Here is a 23,568-nt window from a genome sequence, read left to right as displayed (position 1 = left end):
TTACATCATCCAGAAAGTAACTAAGATTCTCAAGTGCAACCACCAAATTGTATAAAACAGTTACTATATTTGTTCTAGGAGATGTTATACAAGGAAGAATATAATTTAATCAATTGAATAGCCACAGTTTTATAAAACACTGTAGTACTGTAGATCAGAAATTCTGGCAAGGCTCAGCTGGCAGATTCTTCTGGCATACTCAGTGTTGAGTTGAGTCATCAGGTCATAATCACCTGGTAAATGAGCTCTTCTGGAAGGTCCTAGTGGCCTCATTCATGTGTCTGACCCTTTGGGTACTCACCTCAGTCTACTGGAGCTGATATAACAAAAATGCCATCCTCTGGGTCACTTCAACAGAATTTTTTTCTCATAGTTTTGGAATCTGGGGAATCCAAGATCAAGGTGACAGCACATTTGATGTGGATGAGAACAAGCTTCTTAGTTCAGTCTTCTTGCTGTCCTCACACTCACCTGGCAGAAGGGATGAGGGATGTTCTAGGGTCAGCTGCTCCATTTTGAGTGCACCCCTTGGACTTGAGCTGTTACACCAGCTGAGCCAACACCACGTCTTCATGGATCTGTGTGCACCAGATCCCCTTGCTGAGAAACCAATTATTTTCAATCCACCTAGATATTATTTTCCATTTAGAAACCCAAGATATTTATACACCTTGAGCAAAGCAACAATCTTTATTTAGAGAGAAACAAAACCTGGACTACACAGAAGATATGTGCAGAGACTACCCACGGATCATTAGCTGACATACAACCACAGCCCGGGTTTAATTGGCAATAGATAACCGTTCCAAGAGTACAGTTAAAAATAATGTTCCAAATACTTCAAAATACAAACAGCCTGGAGATAATTAAGATAGCACAGGACGGCAGCCTCCAGGGTAAATTATGGCCGTGTTGTGACTTAATTGGTTTCAGAGAAACTTACCAGCTACTGCCCCCGTGTCGCAGAAGGACTGTGTGTTTTCTTCATTTGGAGGAGAGAGAGTTCCGACTTACCTCAGCCCCAGAGCAGAGGGAGCTTCTCCTGACACCTGTGTGCACACTTGCGCAGCAGGTAGGAGGCAATAGGTCAAGGAGAATGTCCTTGACTGTTCCCCTGGCCATGTAGACTCTCTCCACGTGGGGTCTGACACTGAGGAAGAGTCACCATCTGATCCCGGGTCTCCTCTGAGACAATTTCTTCCCCCGTAATTTGTCTAGACTCCTAGAGGCAGCCGCTAGCAGAAGGATGCTTTAAAGTGTGGGTGTGAATATCTAGAGGAGTTATCTGGAAAAAGCTACTTTCCTTCTGTGGCCCTGGGGATTCCTGGTGTGCACACTTAGAACAAAAGTGGGGATTTGGGGGGGAGTGATGTTGGTAGCAGAGGGTAAAGGGTATTTTCATCAAATTTTTTTTCTACTTTTGGACTTCTCGATAACATTTCTTCTTTTGCATTGGTTTATTTAAGCTTCTATCAGCTGACCTATTTTTTAACTATGTAATAAGAAACAAGTAAGCCCAGAAAAACATCTTTTATGCCCCTTTATCAGCCTTCTCTCTTTCTTGCCAAAACCCTGTGTGTTTTTATAATCGGTAACTACATGCTATTTTATCTAGACATTTAGTGCACAATCTTATCTGAGCTGTTGCAGAAATTAGAATTCATGCTTTTCTAAATATAGTATCATGTTTCCATAGATGGTGTATATTAATGGTATTTAATGATTTGATTTTGATCTATTTTGATTAATAACTACTTCCATAGTCAATCAGCTCTGTGACCCTCACTTCCTTTCTTAAGTCATGATGTAAGATCCTGCTGTGTTCTCTAAGGGAAAACTCAGAAAATTTGTTGTTAGGGCTTCTCTAACAGAGTGATGGGTCTGAGGGATTAGGGAACCGAGTGCTAAGTGTTGCCTGGATCTTTTACTCCAGGCCATTCTTCAGAGGGCAAAGAAAGGACTCAGTTCTGGGGTCTGGCCAAAAGTGCCAGCTAGTATAAAAGCTAAGACTATTTAGAGGGTCTGGTGCTCTTTAAAAATGTGACTCTGCTTCCAGACAGGACCATACCTTTCTTATTAAAAAAAATTCTGTCTTAAAAGTTTATTCATATGCCCAATTCATAACTACTTATAACCTTGAAAAATTTTTGCTCTTGGACTTTGGTTGATCATGGTTGGAAAAGTTACAAAAATGTTTTGGTTTCCTCACAGTAATACTATAAAACAGCTACTATAAATAGTGTGTTACATTAATAATATATTACATTTGGAAAGCAGATAATATGATATATGTATGATATATCTGCAGTTGCATGCTTAAAATATTCATGCACAAAAGAAAAAAAAAAAAACAGGGTACATAGACCAAGCTGTTTCAAGTATTATTCTGGGAAGCAGCAATTTGGGTGTATTTTTCACCTTTTTTTATTCTATATTTTGTAAGGGTTTGGTAGTAAACATGAAATAAAGACAGTGTTTTAAAATTGGCTCCTACAAAGCTTTTAACAAATGAAATTCGTGAGGTATGTTGGGTCTATGTGTTCAAATTCTACACTGTGCTGTCTAGTATGGTAGCCGCTTGGCTCAAGTGGATATTTAAAATTATATGTAAATTCATGAAAAGCAAAATAATTTATTAGCAGTTGAATTCTTAGGTCACATTAGCCACATTTCAAACTTTAATAGCTGTTCTCTCATCTTCACAGAAAGTTCTATTCTGTAGTCCTAGTGGAGATGTAGTTTACCAAACTATACCCACAACGCTAAGTACATGCGTGAGCCAGTTTTCAGAGGCATAAGAATAGGCATATTCCCTTTGCCATAGATGCACAGAGACTCCCCATCATCAGTCCCTTTCAGACATCAATCTGTGGTCCAATAAATTCAAAAACTTTATCCCATAGTCATTTTACCTACTGACTAAAAGGGAGCTCAAGGCCAGAACGCTAACTCCTGGCTCACAGCTCTAGTCACCATATATCCCTACTACCATCCCCTCCAGAAAATAAAGGCTTCCCAAGAATACGTCAGTTCAGTATAATTTCATAGACAATTTTTGAGAACTTACAGTGTGATAGGCACCATAATAAGCACTGGGTATCGAAAACCAAGTAAGAGACTCTTCCTTAACCCCAAAGGGTGTCAAAGTACAAGAACGGGAAGGCATGCTGGGTAAATAAAAGCTCAAAGTAGGGACATAGCTGTTATTTATGGGAAACCCAGAAATGCTTCACACACAGGAATATGCTTGTGCTGGGGCTTGAGCTTTATGCATCTGAGTTCACAAATTAGCACTTCTTCACTCGTCTCAATTTCTCCATGCTGCAGAAGAAAAGAGGTTAGACTATATTTGAAATGCAGTCAACCCTGGCCTAATATTGCTGTTGCTATTTCTTCACATCACAAGGGATCATTCGATATGTTCAACTTTTTAAATTTGAAGGAGTTTTCTCATTTTCAGCCTCTGTTCTATACCTGTAAACTCATTTTAAGTCTTCAAATGAAATAAAATGCTACTTTCAGATTTAGTCATCCATTCCATTCTGGATTACATAAAAACAAATAAAGCATCTGGGTGACTGACTTGTGTTGGCAATGTCAAAACCCAGGATAACAACCTGGAGCACCCTGTTCTCAAATCATCTTTATTTTCACAGATGCGATGCTCTTGGTGGCCGAGCGACTGGAAGGACCTTTCAACATCGAGTCGGTCATGGACCCCATAGACGTCAAGATCTCCGAAGCCATCATGAACATGCAGGAGAACAGCATGCAGGTGTCGGCAAAGGTATTTGCATTAGTCATACGTCTTCTAATGAGGAAAATGCAGTAATCTGAAAATGAAGTAACTAGATATGTCGGCTGGGATTAGAAATTCTAATACGTTGTCAGTGAGCTTTTCCTGTCAAGCTACAACTTTGCTACTTCATTAAAAATGTCTAGCAAAATGGCACTGAGAAAGGAAGCAATCTTTTATTTCACAACTACTCAGTCATGAAGAAATTATTGGCTGCTAAAAAGTTTCAGAGAGACTCAAGTCCACGGACTAATCCCTCACATTTGTAAGCAATTTGGGGGGAATTTTCTTTATAATGCTGGAAATCTCGGCACACCCTCGCCCTGTTCTCTCTCTAGTAACGCCTAATTATATCTTCAGCTGCAGAGAGCAGGCAAATGTTCTATATTTTCAATTGTAAATAATTAAACATTCCCTCTGACTTCCTTTTTTAAGACTATGCTGTGAGCTTCTTTAATGAATCTTCAGGGGTAAATGTGCCTTTGTATGAAGTCAAGCGCACATTAAAAGGAAAAAAGGGTAGTACATTTTCATAAATCATATGAGACAGGCTTCTAGCTGGGCAGCTGCAGAACACAAATACCAGGTGCACAATTTTTATTTGTCCCCACCCAGTTGAAGATTAACAGGACCCCCCTTCAACAAAATTGAGAAGGTGCAGTGGTCTCCAGTCTCTGCCTTCATCACGACTTCTCTCCCACTTTGACACTGCACAATGCGCCTCTGTTCTTTTTACCAGTCTCCCTGTCGTGAAACACCAGCCAAATCTATATCAGTCCTTGAAACCTGGTGACGGAGTGCATTTTAATTGAAAGTCATTCACACAGATCTATGTCAGGCAAAGAGATGCATGTTTAACTTTCTTCCATGAAAAAAAAATCTTTGTGAAAGTGACTTCAAATATAATCAAGGAGAGGAAGACAGGTGAGGGTGGAATACTGCCCAGCAGAAACAGAGCCAGGGCATCTGTCTTGGTTTTCCCTGGTTGAGTGTGAGTCAAAGCAGATTTGGGCTTTTCAGAGAGAACTGGTAGGAGGTAGGGTAAGAAAGAACCTGATTTGGGTTCCTCTCTCACTTTGGGAGCTGAGTGGGCTGAGAGTTTCCTAGACCTTGTTCTGGGTTTTAATGAGCTTGGGTAGCCTGCGAAAAGGAAGATACTCCAAATAAGCATCTCCTGGTGGGCAAATAACACATGTGGGGGTTCCATGAAAAGCTGCCTCTGCCTTTCCTGTGCAAAAATAGCCATCATCTGTTTCTCTCAAATCTATTGCCTAGAAAAGACTTAAGGTGTTTTTTGCTTGTTTTTTGCGTGGCAAACCCCCAACCAGGCACTCGAGTAGGTGCTCAGTTTGCTGATGTTCAAAGTGCTCCGGAGAAGCAGGCATGAAAAATCAGTGTCTGTGATTTGAAACCAGCACACACATCTTAAGAAGTGGAGGTTTCCTTTGGCGTGGATGTGCACATGGTCGAGTCAAGTTATTTTGTTGAAAATTCTCTAAGAAGTAAAATGGATTCTCTTTATTAACTTGAATGTGGATGAGACAATTTTTTAGAATTTGTACCACTCTTATAACAGTCTTGCAACTCATAGGGAATGTATTTTTTTTTTTAAGTTTCTTATTTTTTATTTTTTTTTTAAGATTTATTTATTTATACAAGCACTGGGTACAGTAAGAAGCATGGGAGGGTGAGAGAATTAAACAGAGCCAGAGAAGGGAACAGAACAGGCAGACTGACGAAATACACTGCTGAGGGGAGCAGCGGGCGCAGCAGGAGAGGTCTGCGCACCATGTGGGACCCTCGCCCCGGCAGCCAGGGATCAACTAGCAGTGCAGAGGCTGCGGGCAGCTTCACAGCCCATTGCTCAAACGCTGTGCTACTGGGGGGGCCCCGGGAATGTACTTTTAAAAAAATACACAGATGTCTGTATAAAAAATGTACAAAATCAAGAGTAGAAACAATACAGGGCATGTCAGAGTACACATGAGGATACATTATGGAGGGTCATAAATAAAGGTACAAAAGATGTTAAATGAGCAAAAATGACAACAAAAAGAGAAGTGTATCTGGTAGCATAAGGGAAGGAAATGGAGTGAGTTAAGGAAGGGGGGAGGAGAGGAGAGCAGGGAGCCTTTGCAGGAGGCAGTCTCTGATCTGGAAGAGGGCAGAGACAGGACCAAAACCAGACTTTACTGTAGTAGAGAGGTAAAAAGTGGTTGAAATTTGGATCCATTTAACAGCAAACACCAACAGGATTTGCTGATGAGATAGTTATGGTCTGAAGAAGTTTTTATTTCATCAAGAGTGGAATTTGCAAATACATGGTTTCATTTTCCATAGAAGCCACATCTATGAAATTTGCTTGAACTCTAATCTAAATTCTGCATGCTTGCTAAGAAGTGGATGGCTGCATTTTTTTTTTTTCTTTTTCCAAAGAAGCTTTACTCATTTCATACAGTCTCATACAGTAAGAAGTTCTAGATTTCCAAACTTCCCCTGGAATATTTGCATAACCAGACACTTCATTAATTTCTAACAAGCAAGCTTTGGATGACAGGTAACTATTTCCTAATTGGGGACCGACTTCCTGAGAGTTGTAAAGCTTACAAATTAAAATGACATGTTACTTCCGGATATGAACAGCAACTTCTCCTTAGAAAACCATTTGCTTTATGTAGCAGTTACCAGTAGAACACATAACCAGACCTTCTTTCAGAAAAGCAATAATTTTTCCAACTCATATTTGCTGAGTCTTGCTGCCAGGGTATGCTTGACATGGTTCTTGTTAATGCAGTATTTGTAACTATGCTTGTGATCAGGTAGATCTTCCTCCTTCTTTTCCAGGTAAGGAAACTAAGACTTAGAAAAGTTAGAGAACTTACAAAGGTCTCCTGTACTTGAAGGAGTAGCCGATTCCAGAGTTGACCTGGCTAGTCACTACATTTTAATGATGGGGCTGCACACTCTGCCAGTCTCATGCAAGGGTGGGGTTCAGTCAAAATCTGCTGTACAAGAAAGTTCAGTAGCCTTCAGTAAAACCAGCCAGAGAAGGTAAGAAAACACAGTTGTCTGTGGCAGGAGGATTTAAGGTCCCTGTTTGTCTGGTTCCCTCTACCTAGTACTTCCCATCTTACAAAATTCTAGTGAAATGCTTCTCTTAGCTAGCTCTGTTATTCATTACTTCTAACCTGTCCTAGAGGGTTAAGAGTATAAAATAAGAAAGCCCACATTTTTCTCCCTTCTATCTGAAGGCAAAAGATAAACAAACCACGATTTCAGAGATGACATTTCCCTCCCCTAACGCAGTAGTTGTCATTCTGTCTCTAGGAGGGAACAGCCAACCTTTTGTACCTAATCATTAAGATCCTGAATGAGGGAGATGCACAAGCTCATGGAAAAATTTACTCTCATTTTGTATGTTCAAGCTCCAATCTTGTCTTAGATGTGCTTTTGTAGGTATTGTCAGATCTGTTTTCCTCTCATTTTTAGTCCACAGCTAAGCTATTGGGGGTAAAGCACACTCACAATCTTGTCAAAAAAATATGTCAGTTATACAGAGTTGTATAGTCATGGTACAATGTTTAGGAATATCATTGGAGCACACTTCCCGAACTCTTAATTTGTTTATCTTTTCTACAATATTCATATGATATATATGTATACAAGATTCATATATCATTGTTACAGGGCAGGATGAGGGACACCCCAGAACCCCCAACCTGCACTCTAAATAGGTTCTGCCGTCCGCCACATCAAGACCAAACATTCTGTAATGCATAAGACCTTCAATAGAAGGGAATTTTAATACACTTAGTGTGCAATAGAGTAGGAAAAGAATAAGTTACCAAATTAAGCACTCAGTGTGACCCATCCCCTCATGGGTAAATGCCCAGCCAAACAGGATTAGCCCAAACTAGGGCCACTGAGGCCTGAAAGTCTGCCACAGGGCTAAGGCCCCTCCTGGCGGGGACCCACAGTAAAGGGACAGAAGTGGCCCAGCACATCTGGGACAGAAGGAGAAATATCAAAATCAAGATAAAAGCTGCCATTGTCAACCTCCCACTGGTCTCTTACCCACCTCTGTTTCACCCAGTTCAAGTCCAAGAAGCAAGTGCAGCTTCTTCACATGTCTCTCACTCCATGGGCCTCCACCAGGTCTCCTTCTGGCACCATCCTGCTTCCTTCCTTCCCCAGTCTCCTCTCCAGCTTCTCCTCCTCCCTGCTCAGCTCCACCCTTCCTTGGATGGGACAGGGAACTTGGAACCTCCCCTTTTCCTGGAGACCACCCTGTTACAATATGGCTAGATAATAGTATACAATAATATAAATGTTATATATATTTTAAAACCATATTAAAACTTTTCTTGCTTCCTTTCTGGAAAAATAATCACCTGGCAACAATGACAAGCTGCCATTGGCTGAGCAACTCCTGCATTCATTCAATAAACACCCTGCCATGCATCAGACATGAGGAATACAGCAGGGACAAAACAATTTTCTGCTCCCTGTCATTCCCTTTCTCGGTGTCCTATATATTCATTTCAAATCCTCACTACAATTTTGTAAAGCATTCATTTCCTTGTTTTAAAGGTAAAACGTTTTACCTTTACAGAGATTCAGTGGGAAGCCTGAGGTCATGCAACTAACAAGGGGCAGAGTTGAAATTGAAGCTCAGAACTTTCTGATTGAAAGAAGTAGATTGCTGGAGGCGATTATGCTAAGCAAAATAAGCCGGAAGGAGAAAGATAATACTGGATGGTGTTGCTTATATGTGGGATATAGAGAAACCAAACAAAGGGTCAGACAAAGACAAATTTTAAAACCAAGCTTTGAAAGCTGACCGTTGAGCTGAGGCATCCAGTGGGGGGTTAGGAGGACCTAAGAACAGGGTGGAGAGGCAGTTGAGGGACTCTGGTGGAGGACTGTGAGTATCTTGGTGGTGGGTGTGCTACGGGGACTATACCTGAGGAGGGAGAGCCTATACTTCAAAAAAACTAACAGTGCTGCAAACCAATAATGAAAAATATATTTTTAAAAAAATAAATCTCTCCAGCATGCCACTGTTTCCTCAGTAAGCATCTTCCACCAGGACGAGATAAGCCACCATCCAAGGAGGGCTGCTGCCTGCCTCACTCTGTGGGGACTTCGTGGTAAGACATGCAGGCTGCTAGTTCTTCAAGCCCCACCAAGCTTATTATATTCACCAGCTTCACAGTCCCCATCTAAGATAGCAAGGCTACCAATTCCATGACCCACCCAAATCCAAGGAGATCAGAGCTCTGCAGATTTGTGCAAAGCACCCAAGGGAAGGAAGACCAGAATGTGCTGAGTTCCCGCCTGTGAATTTCAGTGTGTTGATAATCTCCTTCCCATCCTATCAGAGAAGATGAAACTGATCTCACTAGATATAATTCAAGTATATTAGGAATAATTTTAGACCTAATCCAGGAAAAGATTGGTTTGTCAGATATAATCTAAATTAAGGAGGAAGACTTATTAAATTCCAATTGAGACCATCCATTCAATTAATACTTATTACAGACGAGGGTAGAACCCATTACCAAAAGCAGGATGGCCTTCAGGTACTTAATTTTCTCCAGACAATTCTTTCTGAATCTACAGCTCAAATGAAGATAGAGGGAAAAAAAAAAAAAAAACTAAGAGAATAGAAAAGAGAATGTAATAATTTCTGCCTCTAGCCAGTGGGTCTTAGTTTCCTCATCTGTAAAAAGAGAGGTTGATCTAAATGTCCTGTTTCCAGCTCTAACTGATTACAGTTTCACGAACATTATCTTGGCTCATTATTAGGTTTCATAGACTAGCATTCAGATATTACTCTTTTCTCTGAATCTTTTCCTTTCAAAGCATTCAGGTATAAATAATGTATTAGCGGTTCATCCGGGACATACATACTTTCAGACATAAGAACATTGTTTAGAATTTATTCCAAGAGCATTTGTCTTGCTTTCTTTGGATCCCTGTGTCATGTGTACCCTACTTAATTAGTGAGAATTACCCCTGTGCTGTGGTTATCTGTGTGCTTGCTTACTTTTCCCTGGGATTTTAAGCTATTCCAGACCTATAGCTTCATCGTCTCATTCTTATTTTCCACAGCCATCCTCACGTATATTTTTACACCTGGAGGAAGAAAACATTTGGCTGAGATAAATTAGAAAATGAAAGTAAAATTCCAGAGAGACTTCAAAGATAAGGCATAGGAAATATTTGAAAATATACTTGAAGTTAGCCTAGTAGTCTTTAAAATAGCGTAGCGGTTACCAGATCAGATTTTGACATCAAGGCAAAATGCAATCTATTTTTCTCACTAGTAGTGTGACTTGGGAAAAATTATTTCTCTGTCTTAAAAAATTCTGCATACACTCATTTAACTCCCATTAAAAGTGAGGATTCTGGGCCCCTCCTGGTGGCACAGCAGTTGAGCACTGGGTTGCGAGGCTGCCCGCAGCCTCTGCAGCGCTAGTTCAATCACCGGCGAGGGTCCCACAAAAAAAAAAAAAAAAAGTGAGGATGCTAATAGAACTGTTACAGGGCAGCCCCGATACAAAACGGGGTGCCTGACTGTGGGTCCTCACCCACGCGCTTAAAAGGACTTACCAATGCTCTACTGCAGGCACACTTGAAAGGTTAATAAAAGGTTTATTTACAAGGGAAGGGGAAATGAGGAAATGTACAGCTCTGGGAGAAAAGTGGGAGACAAAGTTTTAAATGAGTCCTACCCGATCCGCCGATTAGGAATCCCAAATGGCACTCTGAGAGCTGGCCGCCAGCCAGGAGCCGTGAAGCCAGGAGGCGAGCGATAGCGAGCCACCCCAAGGCACACGTGTCTGGTCTTTATACCAAACCTGGCTGCTTAACTCCACCCTCAGGTCCCAGCCACCTTCCCTTTGATGGAGATGGGATTTGTCTTTCCCAATGTCCTGATGGCTTTAGTCTGGAGTTGGGGTGGAGTCCACAAAGTCAGCATGGAATTAGCTCAGGACTTCCTTTCCCCAACAGCACCTCCTCATAGCGTCATTTGGTAGAAAAATAATATATACAAGGGACTTAGCATGGACTATGTCAAATCCAAATCATTCAGAAAAGCAAAGCGTTTTAATAGCTTATTATTACAATGTCTGTGATAATGTCTATGTAAATGCTAAAGGCGTCATTAGTATGTTTTTGTCTCATCCTTTATGGTCTATGAGCTCATCTTCAGCATCTACCACCAGAGGAGAGTCTGATATATACACACTGCTTTTAAATCCACTCGTGCCTGTTTCATTTTCAATGGCAGAGAATTCCCTCGCAGGACAGTCACCTGGCCTGTGGTATTGCAAGACTTGGCTCTGAATGAATGTCTCGTGAGCAAGACTTTTAGAAGAAAGCAGACTCAAGGGGAGAGAGGAGCAGGTAGAGACCCCAGTGTACACCCTGCTTCTTCTGCTCTGTCAGCATCAGCAAGGCCAGCCTCGCAGTGGGCTTTAAAGGAGCCCTAGGCTCTGCCTGGTATCACATTATTCGTCCACTAGGGGAATAATTGACCTCATCCTTTGGCAAGGGGTTGGTCTCTTCCTCACTATCACAGAGGAAAAAGTAAATGGCCATCTGATATATAAAGTTAGACGTTCCGTTTCTTCTTTAGTTTTGTGTATAAAAGGAAAGAACAATTTCCAGATTCAGAATGTTTTCCTGTTATTTGAATTTCAAAGTTCACTTTTAATTTTCCACCAAGAAACAGTGACCTTGAAACATCTTTTATTTGATTTCTTCATTTCAGTACAGAAAGCAAGACTATGTTCCATTCCTGTTTTAACATCCCTGGATAACAGAGCCAGATATTTCACATGGAGGGAAGGGAAAGACACATTTTTTTATAAAGTAAAATAAAGGTTTAAGAAAAATGCTTATAATGCATTTCTGGAAATGCATCCAAAGCAAAGTAGCTTTAAATTTCCTTCCATGTAAAAGAGATAAAAATTTTTTTCCTCCTTTTGATGATAAAGGGAAACTCCTGATTATCACTACCCTTTGGAGATTTATCTTAAGATTTGCTTTCACTTTCACTTCAGGGCAGGAGATAAGATGGTTACATTTAATGCAGTTTACTCAAGAATGGGCAAATGAAATTCAATTCAGATTTTAACATGCAGTGTGTTCTTAGGAACAACCTATTGGTCTCCGGAAAGTCTTCCAAACTCCCCCTGCCTTCCAGAGAAGAACTCATTAGAAACATACTGTCCATGGGGAGCAGATTATCATGTTAGAAGAATTTCAGTGGCTGTTGCCCAGCCTCACAAATACACAATTATCCAGCTCTAAGCATTTCTCTTCTACTCAGAAATATGCAATCCGGTGTGATTATGATAGAGTTATTGCCCCAGCCAACCTATATTTAAACATGTGAAGAAGCTACCTCTGTGTGTTTACAACAACTTCCTCTGCCAGCAAATTTTGAATTCTATATGGGTCTCTATGCATATTTTACACATCTCTTTCATTTCACCTCCTCATTTTCCCAGAATATATCTTACACAGCTGCCAAATAGCTTAGATACCTGACAAAGTGAAAAATCAATAGCATCTTATTAATACAGTTGACCCTAAACAATGCAGGGGCCTCTGGATGCTGACTACCACACAGTTGGAAATGCACACAGAGTGTCTGACTCACCTCAACACTCAACTGTTAATAGGAAGCTATTGACCAGAAGCCTTACTGATAACATAGTCAACATGTATTTTATATGTTAGGAGCATTATAGACTATATCCTGCAATAAAGTAAGTTAGAGAAAAGAAAATGTTATTAAGAAAACCTAAAGAAGAGAAAACACATATACAATACCCTACTGTACTTATAGTTACTATAAATCGACATCACCCCTTTATAAGAAAATCCAAATGAACCCACATAGTTCAAACCTGTGCTTTTCAAGGGTCACCTGTGCATGTAATCTGTTAGCCAGGAAAAAAAAAATGTTTTTAAAATATGGGATTCATGGGTGTGGATGTCAAAAAGAATTCTTTTGTAGAAAATTTGGACTGCCTTGGACAAAATTTCTGTGCTTGCTAATATGAACTCCATAATCTCTCTTTAGCTCAGATTATTCTAATCACACCTGTTTATCCAGCTGTCTGCAGCACACCTCCACCTGCCATGTCACTACCCCTGTCCCAGACTGAGCTCATCCACAGCCCTTTCCTTCCCCAGGGGTCTCGATCCAGAAAGCAGGATAAATCCTGAACTTCCTCCTCCTAATTGATCCACAAGGAAGCCTGTGAAATAGTCTTTCCAAATGTGTTTTACTCCACCCCCCCAGAAACTCCCCTAAATCTATCATCTGACACATGGATTATAGCTTCCTAGTTAATTTCCTGCCTCTGGTTTTGCCACACTCCAATCCACTCTTCACAAAGGAGCCAAAATCCCAAAGTGGCTCAAACTGCAAATGTACTCATGCTGCTCCCTGCCTGCTATATCCTCCGTGTTCCCAGTTGCCATCAGAGTAAAACCCAAACATGGGTCCTGCATGACGTAGTCTTAGCTTGCACCTTCAGCCCACGGTGCCCCACACTCCCCACCCTAAACTAAAGCCAGAGTTTCTGGAACGCTGATTCTCTGCAGAGCACAGCCCTGTGTGCCATGGAGGTGGTAGTGTTTATGAACGTGGATCTTAGTAGAAATTTCAACGTAGAAGGTAAGAGACCCCCTGGAAAGGCAAAACACACAAGTAGCCTTGACTCTGTTGCTCAGAGAGCTACGCTCTTATTTCTAGCTCCTGCACAATTCCTTATCCTGGGACATTTTTCCACCCTCTGCATCCCCACACCCCCAATATACACCATCTGCCAGCCATGTTCTGTTTCACTGCCCGGGCAAGATGTGCTGATCTACTGGCAAATGTTGGCACATCCAGTCCTCTTTTGTAGAAAACATGCTGATTTGTACCAATGACCCATCTCTACGGTGTAAATGCACCCCCAGTGATGATTTCAAGCTACTGCCATGATGTCACTGAACACCAAGCTGTCTCCCCTGATGCTTCTCCCCCTGTGCAGACACAGGTGGCAAAAGTAACCTCACGAGCAAGGTAATCGTAAAATAATTAGGAAGTAATGAGTTTTGCATATATATTACCTTTTAAAAATAGAATTTGTTAACTTTATGTTTGTGGAATTTAATTTTTAATCATCACTATGTTTAACAGCCAGCTTGCAAAAGTCCTAAAAATTGAAAATGTGTCTCGTAACCAGGAAGAGCCATCCCAGCTCACACTGGTCTCCTAGGAAGCTTTTTCTGCCTCTCCAGTCTGGACTGGTTGCCCTGCAAGGGTGTTCTCATCACACCTCTCGCATCCTATTGTGATTGCCTGATTTCTCGTCCTTGTTGAAAGCAGGGACGTGTCCAGTACCTGAGTCTGGCCATTATGATACTCAGTGGTGTTAAATGGTGGAATGAGTGAATGACGCAGAGCCAGGCTGATGAAATATACATGATTTTGTAAATTCTGTAGCGTCATCTTAAAGAATATCTTTAAGTTTACGAAGAGCATGTGAAGTAATGATTTAGTCAGACATTGGGGGGGATTAGGATTTCTTTCTCTCCACTCCCAAAATATGCTTTGTCTAGTTCCTTGTAACTCTTCCCTTGGGGGGAAATATCAAGGTGTTCTGCTGTTTAAGGAATGCAAAACCTTCAAGGAAAATAAAAAACCTTCTCAAGCAAAAGGAAAGAATTTGCTTTTATGGAAGAAACAATTTTAAGAAGTTTGGGACATATCTGATACATATTCTGGAAGCAAGCTGCATAAGCATCGGGAGTAAATTTTTTAAACCTTAAAACTGACACGGTAGCTGGCTTTTGAAAATTGAAGCCAAGGAAAAGCAGCCAAAACTAAAACTGATGACTTGACTTGATTCAGTATAACCCAGAAATCTTCTCACAGACTCCTGATCCCATCCAGGGATTTAGAGTTTGCCAGAGAACTTGGCCAAGGGGCCATTGTAATCAATCTTTAAGGCAAGAAAAGCATAAATCAGAGAAAGAAGGGTGGAGAAGAAAGAAGTGAGAGAAGAGGGGGGACTCTCCTGAGTCATGAGGAGGAAAACCTGTTTTCTTAGAAAGGCGAGCTGTAGAAAGTTGGCAAACTAGCAAAAGTCAAAAAATAAAAAATTTTGAAAGCTCAGTATTTCAAATGTTTGCATGATGCATATTGTGATTTTATAGCTATGGAGAGAAGCCATTCTTAAAATGTCTTAGGTTTACATTCAGGAAAACACATCTTAGGATATGAGCAGTCTGCTTTTAGGCACGGAGAGGGTGGGGGGGAAATGTGTGAAATGAGGCCCCTTGGTGCCAGTACCACCTCGTTCCAGTGACAATGACAACAGAGCTTCTCTGGCTCCTACCCTTCAGGAAATGGTTTTTAATATTTTAACTCATTCCCATCAATTTACTGATGATATGTGGACAGCTCCCAGCACCCCCAATTTCCATCTTCACATTTCACTTCCATTTTGAAAAAGTGCTAAACTCTTTGCTGAAGCTGAACCACGAGAGACAGGATGGGGAGGTCAGAAAGGGGTTTTGTGCAAACAGCCCTAGGTGTCTTCCGCCTTAACACAAGAAACAGCCGTTGTCTGAGACATGAGCCCAGTTATCTCTGGAACCCCTGACTCTTGGTTCGACCACCACCGAAGGGTCAAGCCTCACAATTTTATCTACAAAGTGCTCTGTGAGTAGCTATCATCAGATGGCCAAGAGACAGAATATTTCCATTCTGTTATCAGTTTAAACAGTTGTTCATGGATGGAGCAAAATAAGCCAGAAAGAAAAAGAAAAATACCTGATGGTCTCACTTATAGGAGGAATGTAGAGGCTCCAAATAAGAGATTGGGGGGAAGGTGGAAGGGGAGTAATTATAATAATTTAAAATCAATATCAACAGGCAACTATGAACAGAGACATTCTGCAGGGGAGGAGGAGGGAGCTGGATCAAAAGAGGGGCGGGCGGGAAGAGCACAAGGGGCTATGGCGATGGTGCACAGGTGCATTGGTGGTGGGAATTTTATGGGGTCTATACCCGAGATGACAAAGCATACCTTGTATAAAAATGAAGAATGCTGTAAAAATATATATAAAATAAAATAAATAAGTAGACTTAAGTAAAAAAGAAAAAATAAACAAACTTGCTGATTTGGCTTTGTTGATCGCCCAGTAAATGGAGTAAGGGACATAGGAAATGATATTGTTGCATGGATGGATGATTCACTGTATCCTCAGAACCCTAAGGTGGAAGAGTTAACCTTTGATTTTGAAGAGAACTGAGTCTTTGTGATCGTATATGTTCCTTTAGTCTTCATTCTGTTTCCTTTCCTATCTTTTCTTTCTCATTACAGAAATCTACCTAATTGCCTTCAACATAGGTTTGCAAAAGAGCAAAATTACAACTAAAGATTTCTTCATAATCTTTCATTCCAGTTATTTTTAAACTATATTATACACCAGAAACTCATACAGATTCTGGAAATAGTGATGAACAAAATATGTAAGATTTTCTTCTTCATAGAGCTTAAATTATTCATGTGTCACCTGCGTACTCCATAAATTTGAATTTACTTGTTATTCTGTTTAACTAAAGGCTACTTCATTTAAATTAATAATACCTCCTTATGTTTCATTTTTGGTGTCTTTTCTAAGCATCAGGTCTCTCCATCTTCACAACAGCCTTGAGAATTGGGAGACCATGTTACTCCAAGATCACACAGGTGTAAGGAGAAAGAACAAAGCTAATACTTCAAGCTGTTTGACTCTTGTTCATGACCTTTCTCTTGAGAAAATAATGGCCATAATTGTGTAAAATATATGCAAGCCATTGCAGGTATGATAGCTTTTGTTTCCTTGGGAACAAACAAGATAGATTTGAATTCCCCAAGTGGTCATCTAACAAGTTGTTCTTTCATTAGCACTGTAATATCAATTAAAGTCTAATAAGTAAATAAAATATGGCATGTTCTCAAAACACCAAATGCTGTTCTGTCTAGCTAATCTTAATTATCACCTATATTTAACATAAAAGACTAGAATTATGTTTGTAACTTTCCTAGCATATATGGGAATAGCAACATTTTTCTACCATAATAAGAACCCATTGAGAAAATAGAATTTTTCTTAAAAAAAACAGAGCAGAGACAGGATTGAGCTTCAGCCTTTGTTTCTCTGGCTGTCAGTAATGACTTCTGTGAATGTGTAATTAACCTGCAAAAGAAAAAGAAAACATATATATATAGGTGTCTGCCTCTGAAAAAGTGCATAGGCTGTTAGTTTGTTTAAGGGGAAAATGTTAAGATACTGTGATGTTCTTAAAGGAAAAATACTTGTATTTAGTAAACTGCTTATCAACATACCCCCCCCTTCTTTTAAAATGCTAAAATGTCCCTTCTTTCAGCATTATCTTTAATGTCAGTTTCTTTCATGTTGGGATGCCCACATCTTTCTGAGACATTATCTTAGTAATCCTCTTAAGAATGAAGATTCATGAGGCAGTTATCTTCCCTAAATCCAGAGGTTTTTCAAGTCAGCTAAGTGGGAAAGATAATGCCTTTGTACATCTGTAGCATCTGTCTACATTGGAACTTCCAAATACCTTTTTGAATTATCTAATTATCCCTTTCAACATCCCTAGGAGAGAGACAGGCAGGAGGTAAAAACTGATTCTAGTTCTTCAAGGAGTAGAGCTAATCATTGGTTCCACAATAAGGTGACTTTGCCTGCAGCTCTGTCCTCTACAAACTTCTGTCCTGTAGTAAAGAGACCTTGAGTGTCTTAAAATAATATTTCTTCTCTCGAATTAAAGGCAGTAGGTGTTGGAATGGCTTTATAAATACCTCTAAGCAAATGTAATTACGTCTGATTCACTTCTCCTCTTGGCCAGTTAAAGAACCTTCACAGAATATTCCAGAGTGAGTGACTAGTCTTGTGAAAACCTTCCAGGAAAATTGTGGCCAGATCATTTTAGGAAACACCACCAATGCCCTCCCTACCTTTTGACAAGTCAGAACACAGGCTGACATGGTGAAGTCCTCGAAAAGCCCTAATTGAACTATGGCACATGGAATCTGTGGCTTTTATAATAGCATTAACAGTCCCTGGAAATAATATTTTGTGGAAAATATTTAAGAAACAGCAGCCCAGACTTTTTTGCCTTTAAATCGTCTCACTCAGAAACCAAAACTTATAGAAAGAACAGAGCCAACGGTGATGTAATTAGTTGATTTTTATCAAGTACTTACTTCTAGACACTGGGATCATCCAGTTGTTCTGCACGACAGTTGCTTCTGTCATCCATTCCATGAACCCTGTGTTTCGAAAATATTTTGTCTAGCTGACCAACGGCCTGCGTTAAACATGAAATGATCCATTTTCACTTTGTAGGTCATTTCAGTGATGTGATGGAGAGAGGTTATTTAAGAAATATTCTCTCTGGGAATCATGTGGGGGATTATACTACGCCAGGCAGACAGGAAGAGTTGCTGCTCTGGTCTTCTTTACAATGGTTCCCGTGAGGTTTTACAAAATTCTGAAAAGTGGTTCTTGATCCCCAGGATTGGCCCATCTACTTTAAAGGTCTCCTAGGACAATCCCCTTTGTCTACAGAGACAATAGAATCTCTGCTTAAAGACCTTCAAGATTCATATTGTAACAGATTATTCTGCAAGTGTCCATCTCATTGTGCTGTTGTTTCCATAATAATTAGAAGTTATTGTTTTCCTCCCTTAGATCATAGAGCCCATAATTTCTTCACTGAAGCCACCTTCAAAATCCAAACCTGAAACTACCTTATTTTGCCTATTTCTGTTGTTAAAATTAACACCTACCCTCTCCACTCCCCACCACCACCACCAAAATAAATCAAACATGACATAAGTTTTTCTGTTATGATGAAATGTCCCCTAGAGCAACAGTATCTTTCAGGGCATTTCTTGTTCCTTTGATTTAACTTAAACCAAGGAACCAGACTGTTCCCAAAGGGCAAATTAAGGAGGTCTGTTAACTCTTTTAGTGCCAGCTTCAAGAAATCCCAGCAAAGCCATTAATGTTGTTTTGCCTTGGGCTTAATCCTTTTTAAAAATCAGCTGTCATTTTCCAAGCAATTCAGAATAGCACACTCAACAAAACCCTGGAGCTCTGAAATGTTAATGTCCTGCTTCTGCCAGGAACAGGCCGCTGGGAGGTGAAAAAGCCCGTGCTCTGGATCACACTAGTTTACACCATCAACTTTGGAAATTGTGAGCGAGAATAATTGACAGTGTGCTAAGACCAATCTTGAAGAATGCTAAGACAAAGAGCTCCTGCCCCGTGAAATGTTGGGTCGAGGGAGAACTTCTGAATACAACAAAGGAGAAATTAGCTGTAATGGTGAAGCGAAATGAATTGTGTCTGAAAATGGGATTTATCATTGGGAATGGCTCTCGTGAGCTTTCTGCATACTTCAGTGCAATCCCATAATATGCCTGATAAAAATTGCTTATTTTAGAGGTAAACAGCAGAATCAAAGAGCAAAACCAGAAGGAGTGTGTTCTAAACTCGAACCTGTGGTGTAGAGCTTCAGATTAAATGTTATGCCAGTGGGACTGTGCTGTCTGTGGAACTTAATAATTAATCATTTTCTTCCACCTTGAATGAGCGTGCTAAAATTTGGAGTCATGAATATTGGCGTACAATTTAAGGATTTTTTTATAAATCAGTTTTGAACAATGGAGTTATTATCAAATGAAATGTTGACTTCCTGGTATAAAACTGCAAGAATAAAAGTTCCGGGCCTCCCTGGTGGCGCAAGGGTTAATATGCAACCTATGAAGCTATCCGCAGCCACTGCAACACTAGTTCAATCCCTGGCCAGGGAGCTACCCACAGGGAACAGCAGACCTCTCCTGACTCGCCCACTGCTCCCCTCAGCAGTGTACTTTGGTCATTCTGCCTGTTCTGCTCCCCACTCTGTCTCTGGTGGATCCTCTCACCCCCCACACCTCTGGCCTATACCACAGCTCTTGTATGCATAAATAAATAAATCTTTTTAAAAAAAAAAAAGAATAAAAGTTCCCCACTAAAAAAAAATAAAAAGTAAAATAAGCATACACATGCTTAAAGAAGAGTTGACATAAGTAATCCCGAAAAGTCTGGTTAAAAAAAAAAACTCTCTAGGGTTCAGGTCATCTCCCTCGTAGCAAAGGTTAACATAAAGTTAACCTTCATCAAAACTTCCCGAAGAGGTGACTGTGTTTCCTGTAATTCTGGCAAAGGAATTATCTCGATAACCAGTGGAGAATATGAAGCAAAAGAAGTCCCCCCACTACCCTCAGGGAAACCACTAAGGAAAAAATCTGGCAGCTCAGTCCCTAAGATCATTACAATAAAATGTTTGATTTCCCATAGCAACCCTAATTGTGACATGAACAGCTGTCAACAACAAAATTAGAGAGAAACTGTCATTATATGGCTTCCATTCACATTTGCTTGTCCTATTTAAATCCACACCATTGCTCAGGAGAATGTTCTCAAAGAATTCTTGCAGTCGGGGTTTTCATTATTCAAAGGGGAGTCACTCAGGTTATTTGGCCTTCGATGCTATACATGAAATATATTTGTCATGATAACAAGAGTCCCGAAAGGATGTTTATTGAATACCAAATTCAAGTGCATGAAAATGTCTGTGACAACATTTCTGTGATCCTGGAGTGATTCTACGAAGGATTTCAATTTCTATTTTTAATACAGTTAATTCTCATTATTTGTCAGAGGTCCATAAAGTCACCACAAACACTGAATCAGCGAATACTGAGTCATTGCTCTTAAGGGAATACAAGGTCGGGCGCCTGCCAGCTTTTAGTCACATTTTCATCAACTAATCAATACGTCACCTCGCTTTGTGTGTGTTTCTCCTTAAAGACAACTTCCTTAATGTCTACCGTGGATTCATTAACATCGACCTAATGGCCGCGGGCTTGAGAAACACACCTGAACAGAGCTTATCTAGCACAGGTTTGCTCCATAAGGCACATCCCACTGCCCTCTCGTGCTTCAGAGCTCTAGAAAGCTCTTCAGAGCTGGGCATAGGGGACCATTTAAACAGGGAAATCGCCAAGTAAAAGCACAAAAATGAGGGAAATATGACACGACATAAACCACAAAAGGACTCTTGGTTTTCAGCATAAGCGCTCAACAAGAGAGCTTCACCCCGCCTTGTCTAGCCTCAGCTGGGAAGGTGCGTGGAGGCAAAACCTTTGCAGCTCTGCCCCAGCCTGCAGAAGGGGGACATTCTGATGTTCAGGTTGCAAACTACTTTGGGGGACTAGGCAAGCCCACAAGTAAGAGTCAGGACATGGAAAAAGTCACTCCTGATCTGTCTGGGTGATTCCTGTGTTACCTGCGCGGCTGCATTTGTTTAAATTTCAGCCTTAGATCTTATTGGCCCTTAAGGTTCCATGAAAAAATACCAAGTCATCACATCATATCCTTTCATGTCATGATCTGAGGAAGAAGTTCCTGTGTCACTTGCTTCACTTTTCAATGACTTTTCCAGGTCTTCCAGGGATGTGGCCAACCCAAACCAGCTCCAGCCCTCAGATCTGCACGCTCGGCTCCTGAAAATTTTAATACACGTTTCAGGCCATACAATCCCGAGGAGAGACCCACGACAGCTGCAGGAACGAGCTTGGACCGGCTGGTGAGTTGTCTGGAATTTTTGTGATCACGAGGTGGGGGCAGCTTTCTGTCAGCAAGCTCAACCTTCAGGGGATGTGATGGGCGTCTGACAAAGTTGGTTGTGAAAGTCATCTCCTTCTAATCTCTGTGCCTAGTCTTAATAGGAATATTGAAAAGTAATGAGCTCTTCCCTTTAGGTCACGAATGAGATGATTTAGGAAATCTTATCACTGAATCCACTCAGGCAGTGGGCAAATTTTTTACTTCATATGTCTTCTGAAATATTAATCTGAAGACAAGTTACTCTGTCTTCTAGAGATACAATTACAATAACATATTTCTTATTCATATGGTCAGTTTTTCAATTATGATTCAGTATAACTTTCTGATGACTTCTGTATGGAAAGTTTTTTGTTTGAAAAACTTAGACCAGACACCCCTATCCATGTCGCTACCAATTTTTCTTTTCTGCATATCTTTAAAAGGTTGTCATTCTAGAACTGGTTGCTCTTTGGAGGACTGAATGGTATCTATCATCAAAACAATTTACTTGGAGAATACACCCATAAACATAGTTAATGCAAGTTTTAATGTGTGCTAAGCATCACGTTTTGCTATAAAAAATTAAAAGCTCGTAATTTCAGAGAAGTACTGCTTGATTACTTCCAATGCAAATTATAGTACTATAAACAATTTATATACCTGTAATTGTTAGTGCTGTTAATATTGGTTTGCCAATTATCTTGATGTAAAATTAGCAGATAAAACCTTATGATTCTAAAACACTTGAACCACATCTGATTATGTCATATAAACTCAGATTTTGAATATTTCTAGTTATAAAAATGCTTCTGTTAGTCACTGTTATAAATTACTTTATTGTTTTAGAGAATATCTTAATATCATGAGTTTAAATTGGTTGAGTTTGACATAGAAGTTAGTACCTATCCGCATTTCTCTCTAAAAAAAATATTAAATGTGCTTACAGGAAAAAAGGTCTGCCCAGGAAGTGCCAGTAAGGAATAAATGGAATCATTAACCATTAAATCATATTATAAATTTATTACTTTTTTTAGCAATGAAAACACCCCTTCTAGTGTAGGTTTGAAAAAAGAACCATCTAGGTAATTGCTTCAACTTTTTTCTTGATAGCTACTATCTTTTCATTGTTTTAGAAAAAGTTTTAAGTTAGTCACCTTTTTCTTTTAAGTAACTAGATTCCACCAAATAGCGAGTTGATTTTTGTTGTTGGTTTTTTAATGGTAACTTCATTAGAATTCATAGTTTGGGTTTTTACTTTGCAAATGCCTTTGTATGTCAAGATTCTTTTAAGCTGCACAGAGTATTGGTCCACTATCCCTCTTTTCCGCCCATTTTTGTTGCCTCTGACTTAGTTATTGCAACTATTCACTTTTCAGAGTTTTCATAAACTCGCATTTAAGAATTGAGGCACTGCAAGATGAATAAATTCTAGAGCTCTGCTCTGTACCATCATGTCTAAAAGAACAATACTGCATTATGCACTTAAAAACCTGTTAAGAGGACAGATCTTATGTTAAATGTCCTTACCACAGTAAAAGGAAATTTAAAAACAATTGGGGGACATTAATGCACTTAGTTAAAATTGCATAGAATTTAAACAATATAACAATTTCTATGACTATAAGTTCATCTCTTTCCTTTTTGAAACAAGAGACACACACAGAGAGACACATAGGGAAAGTTGAACAAGAAAATCTTTTTCTCAGGACAACAGTATTTATGCAATTTAGCATAAATGAAATAAAATTTTAACACTGAAAAATTCACATGATGCTTAAAATCTGAAAGACAGGAGAATTGGAACTTGAGCCTTTTGCCAAGGAACTTTATTGGTGAGCTTCAATATATCCTAATTATAAAGGTCTTAAAAGACAAATCCTAATTATAAAGGTCTTAAAAGACAAACAGACCATTTAGAATCTTTGATCCAGCCCCCAAAATACTTGTATCAATTTTTTTCTGAAAAGAACTAGTAATAGTTAATCATATGATTCTCAGTTAAAAAAATAAATAAATGAAAATCA

General features: G+C 39.8%; 1 protein-coding gene across 1 annotated transcript in view; it reads left to right on the top strand.

Moving 5' to 3' along the window:
- Positions 1-23,568, top strand: part of GPC6 (glypican 6) — a 1,034,236-nt gene that overhangs the window by 927,862 nt on the left and 82,806 nt on the right. The window contains exons 5-6 of the mRNA XM_054701721.1: positions 3,657-3,787; positions 21,381-21,524. Of these exons, the coding sequence (XP_054557696.1) occupies positions 3,657-3,787; positions 21,381-21,524 (275 nt within the window). The remainder of the gene's footprint in view (positions 1-3,656; positions 3,788-21,380; positions 21,525-23,568) is intronic.

This window comes from Talpa occidentalis, unplaced genomic scaffold (assembly GCF_014898055.3).
Source record: "Talpa occidentalis isolate TD23 unplaced genomic scaffold, MPIMG_talOcc4v2.1 talOcc4.5, whole genome shotgun sequence".
In the NCBI taxonomy this organism is placed as follows: Eukaryota; Metazoa; Chordata; class Mammalia; order Eulipotyphla; family Talpidae; genus Talpa; species Talpa occidentalis.
The sequence above is the reverse complement of the archived record's forward strand: the minus strand, read 5'-3'. Positions and strand labels throughout refer to the sequence as shown.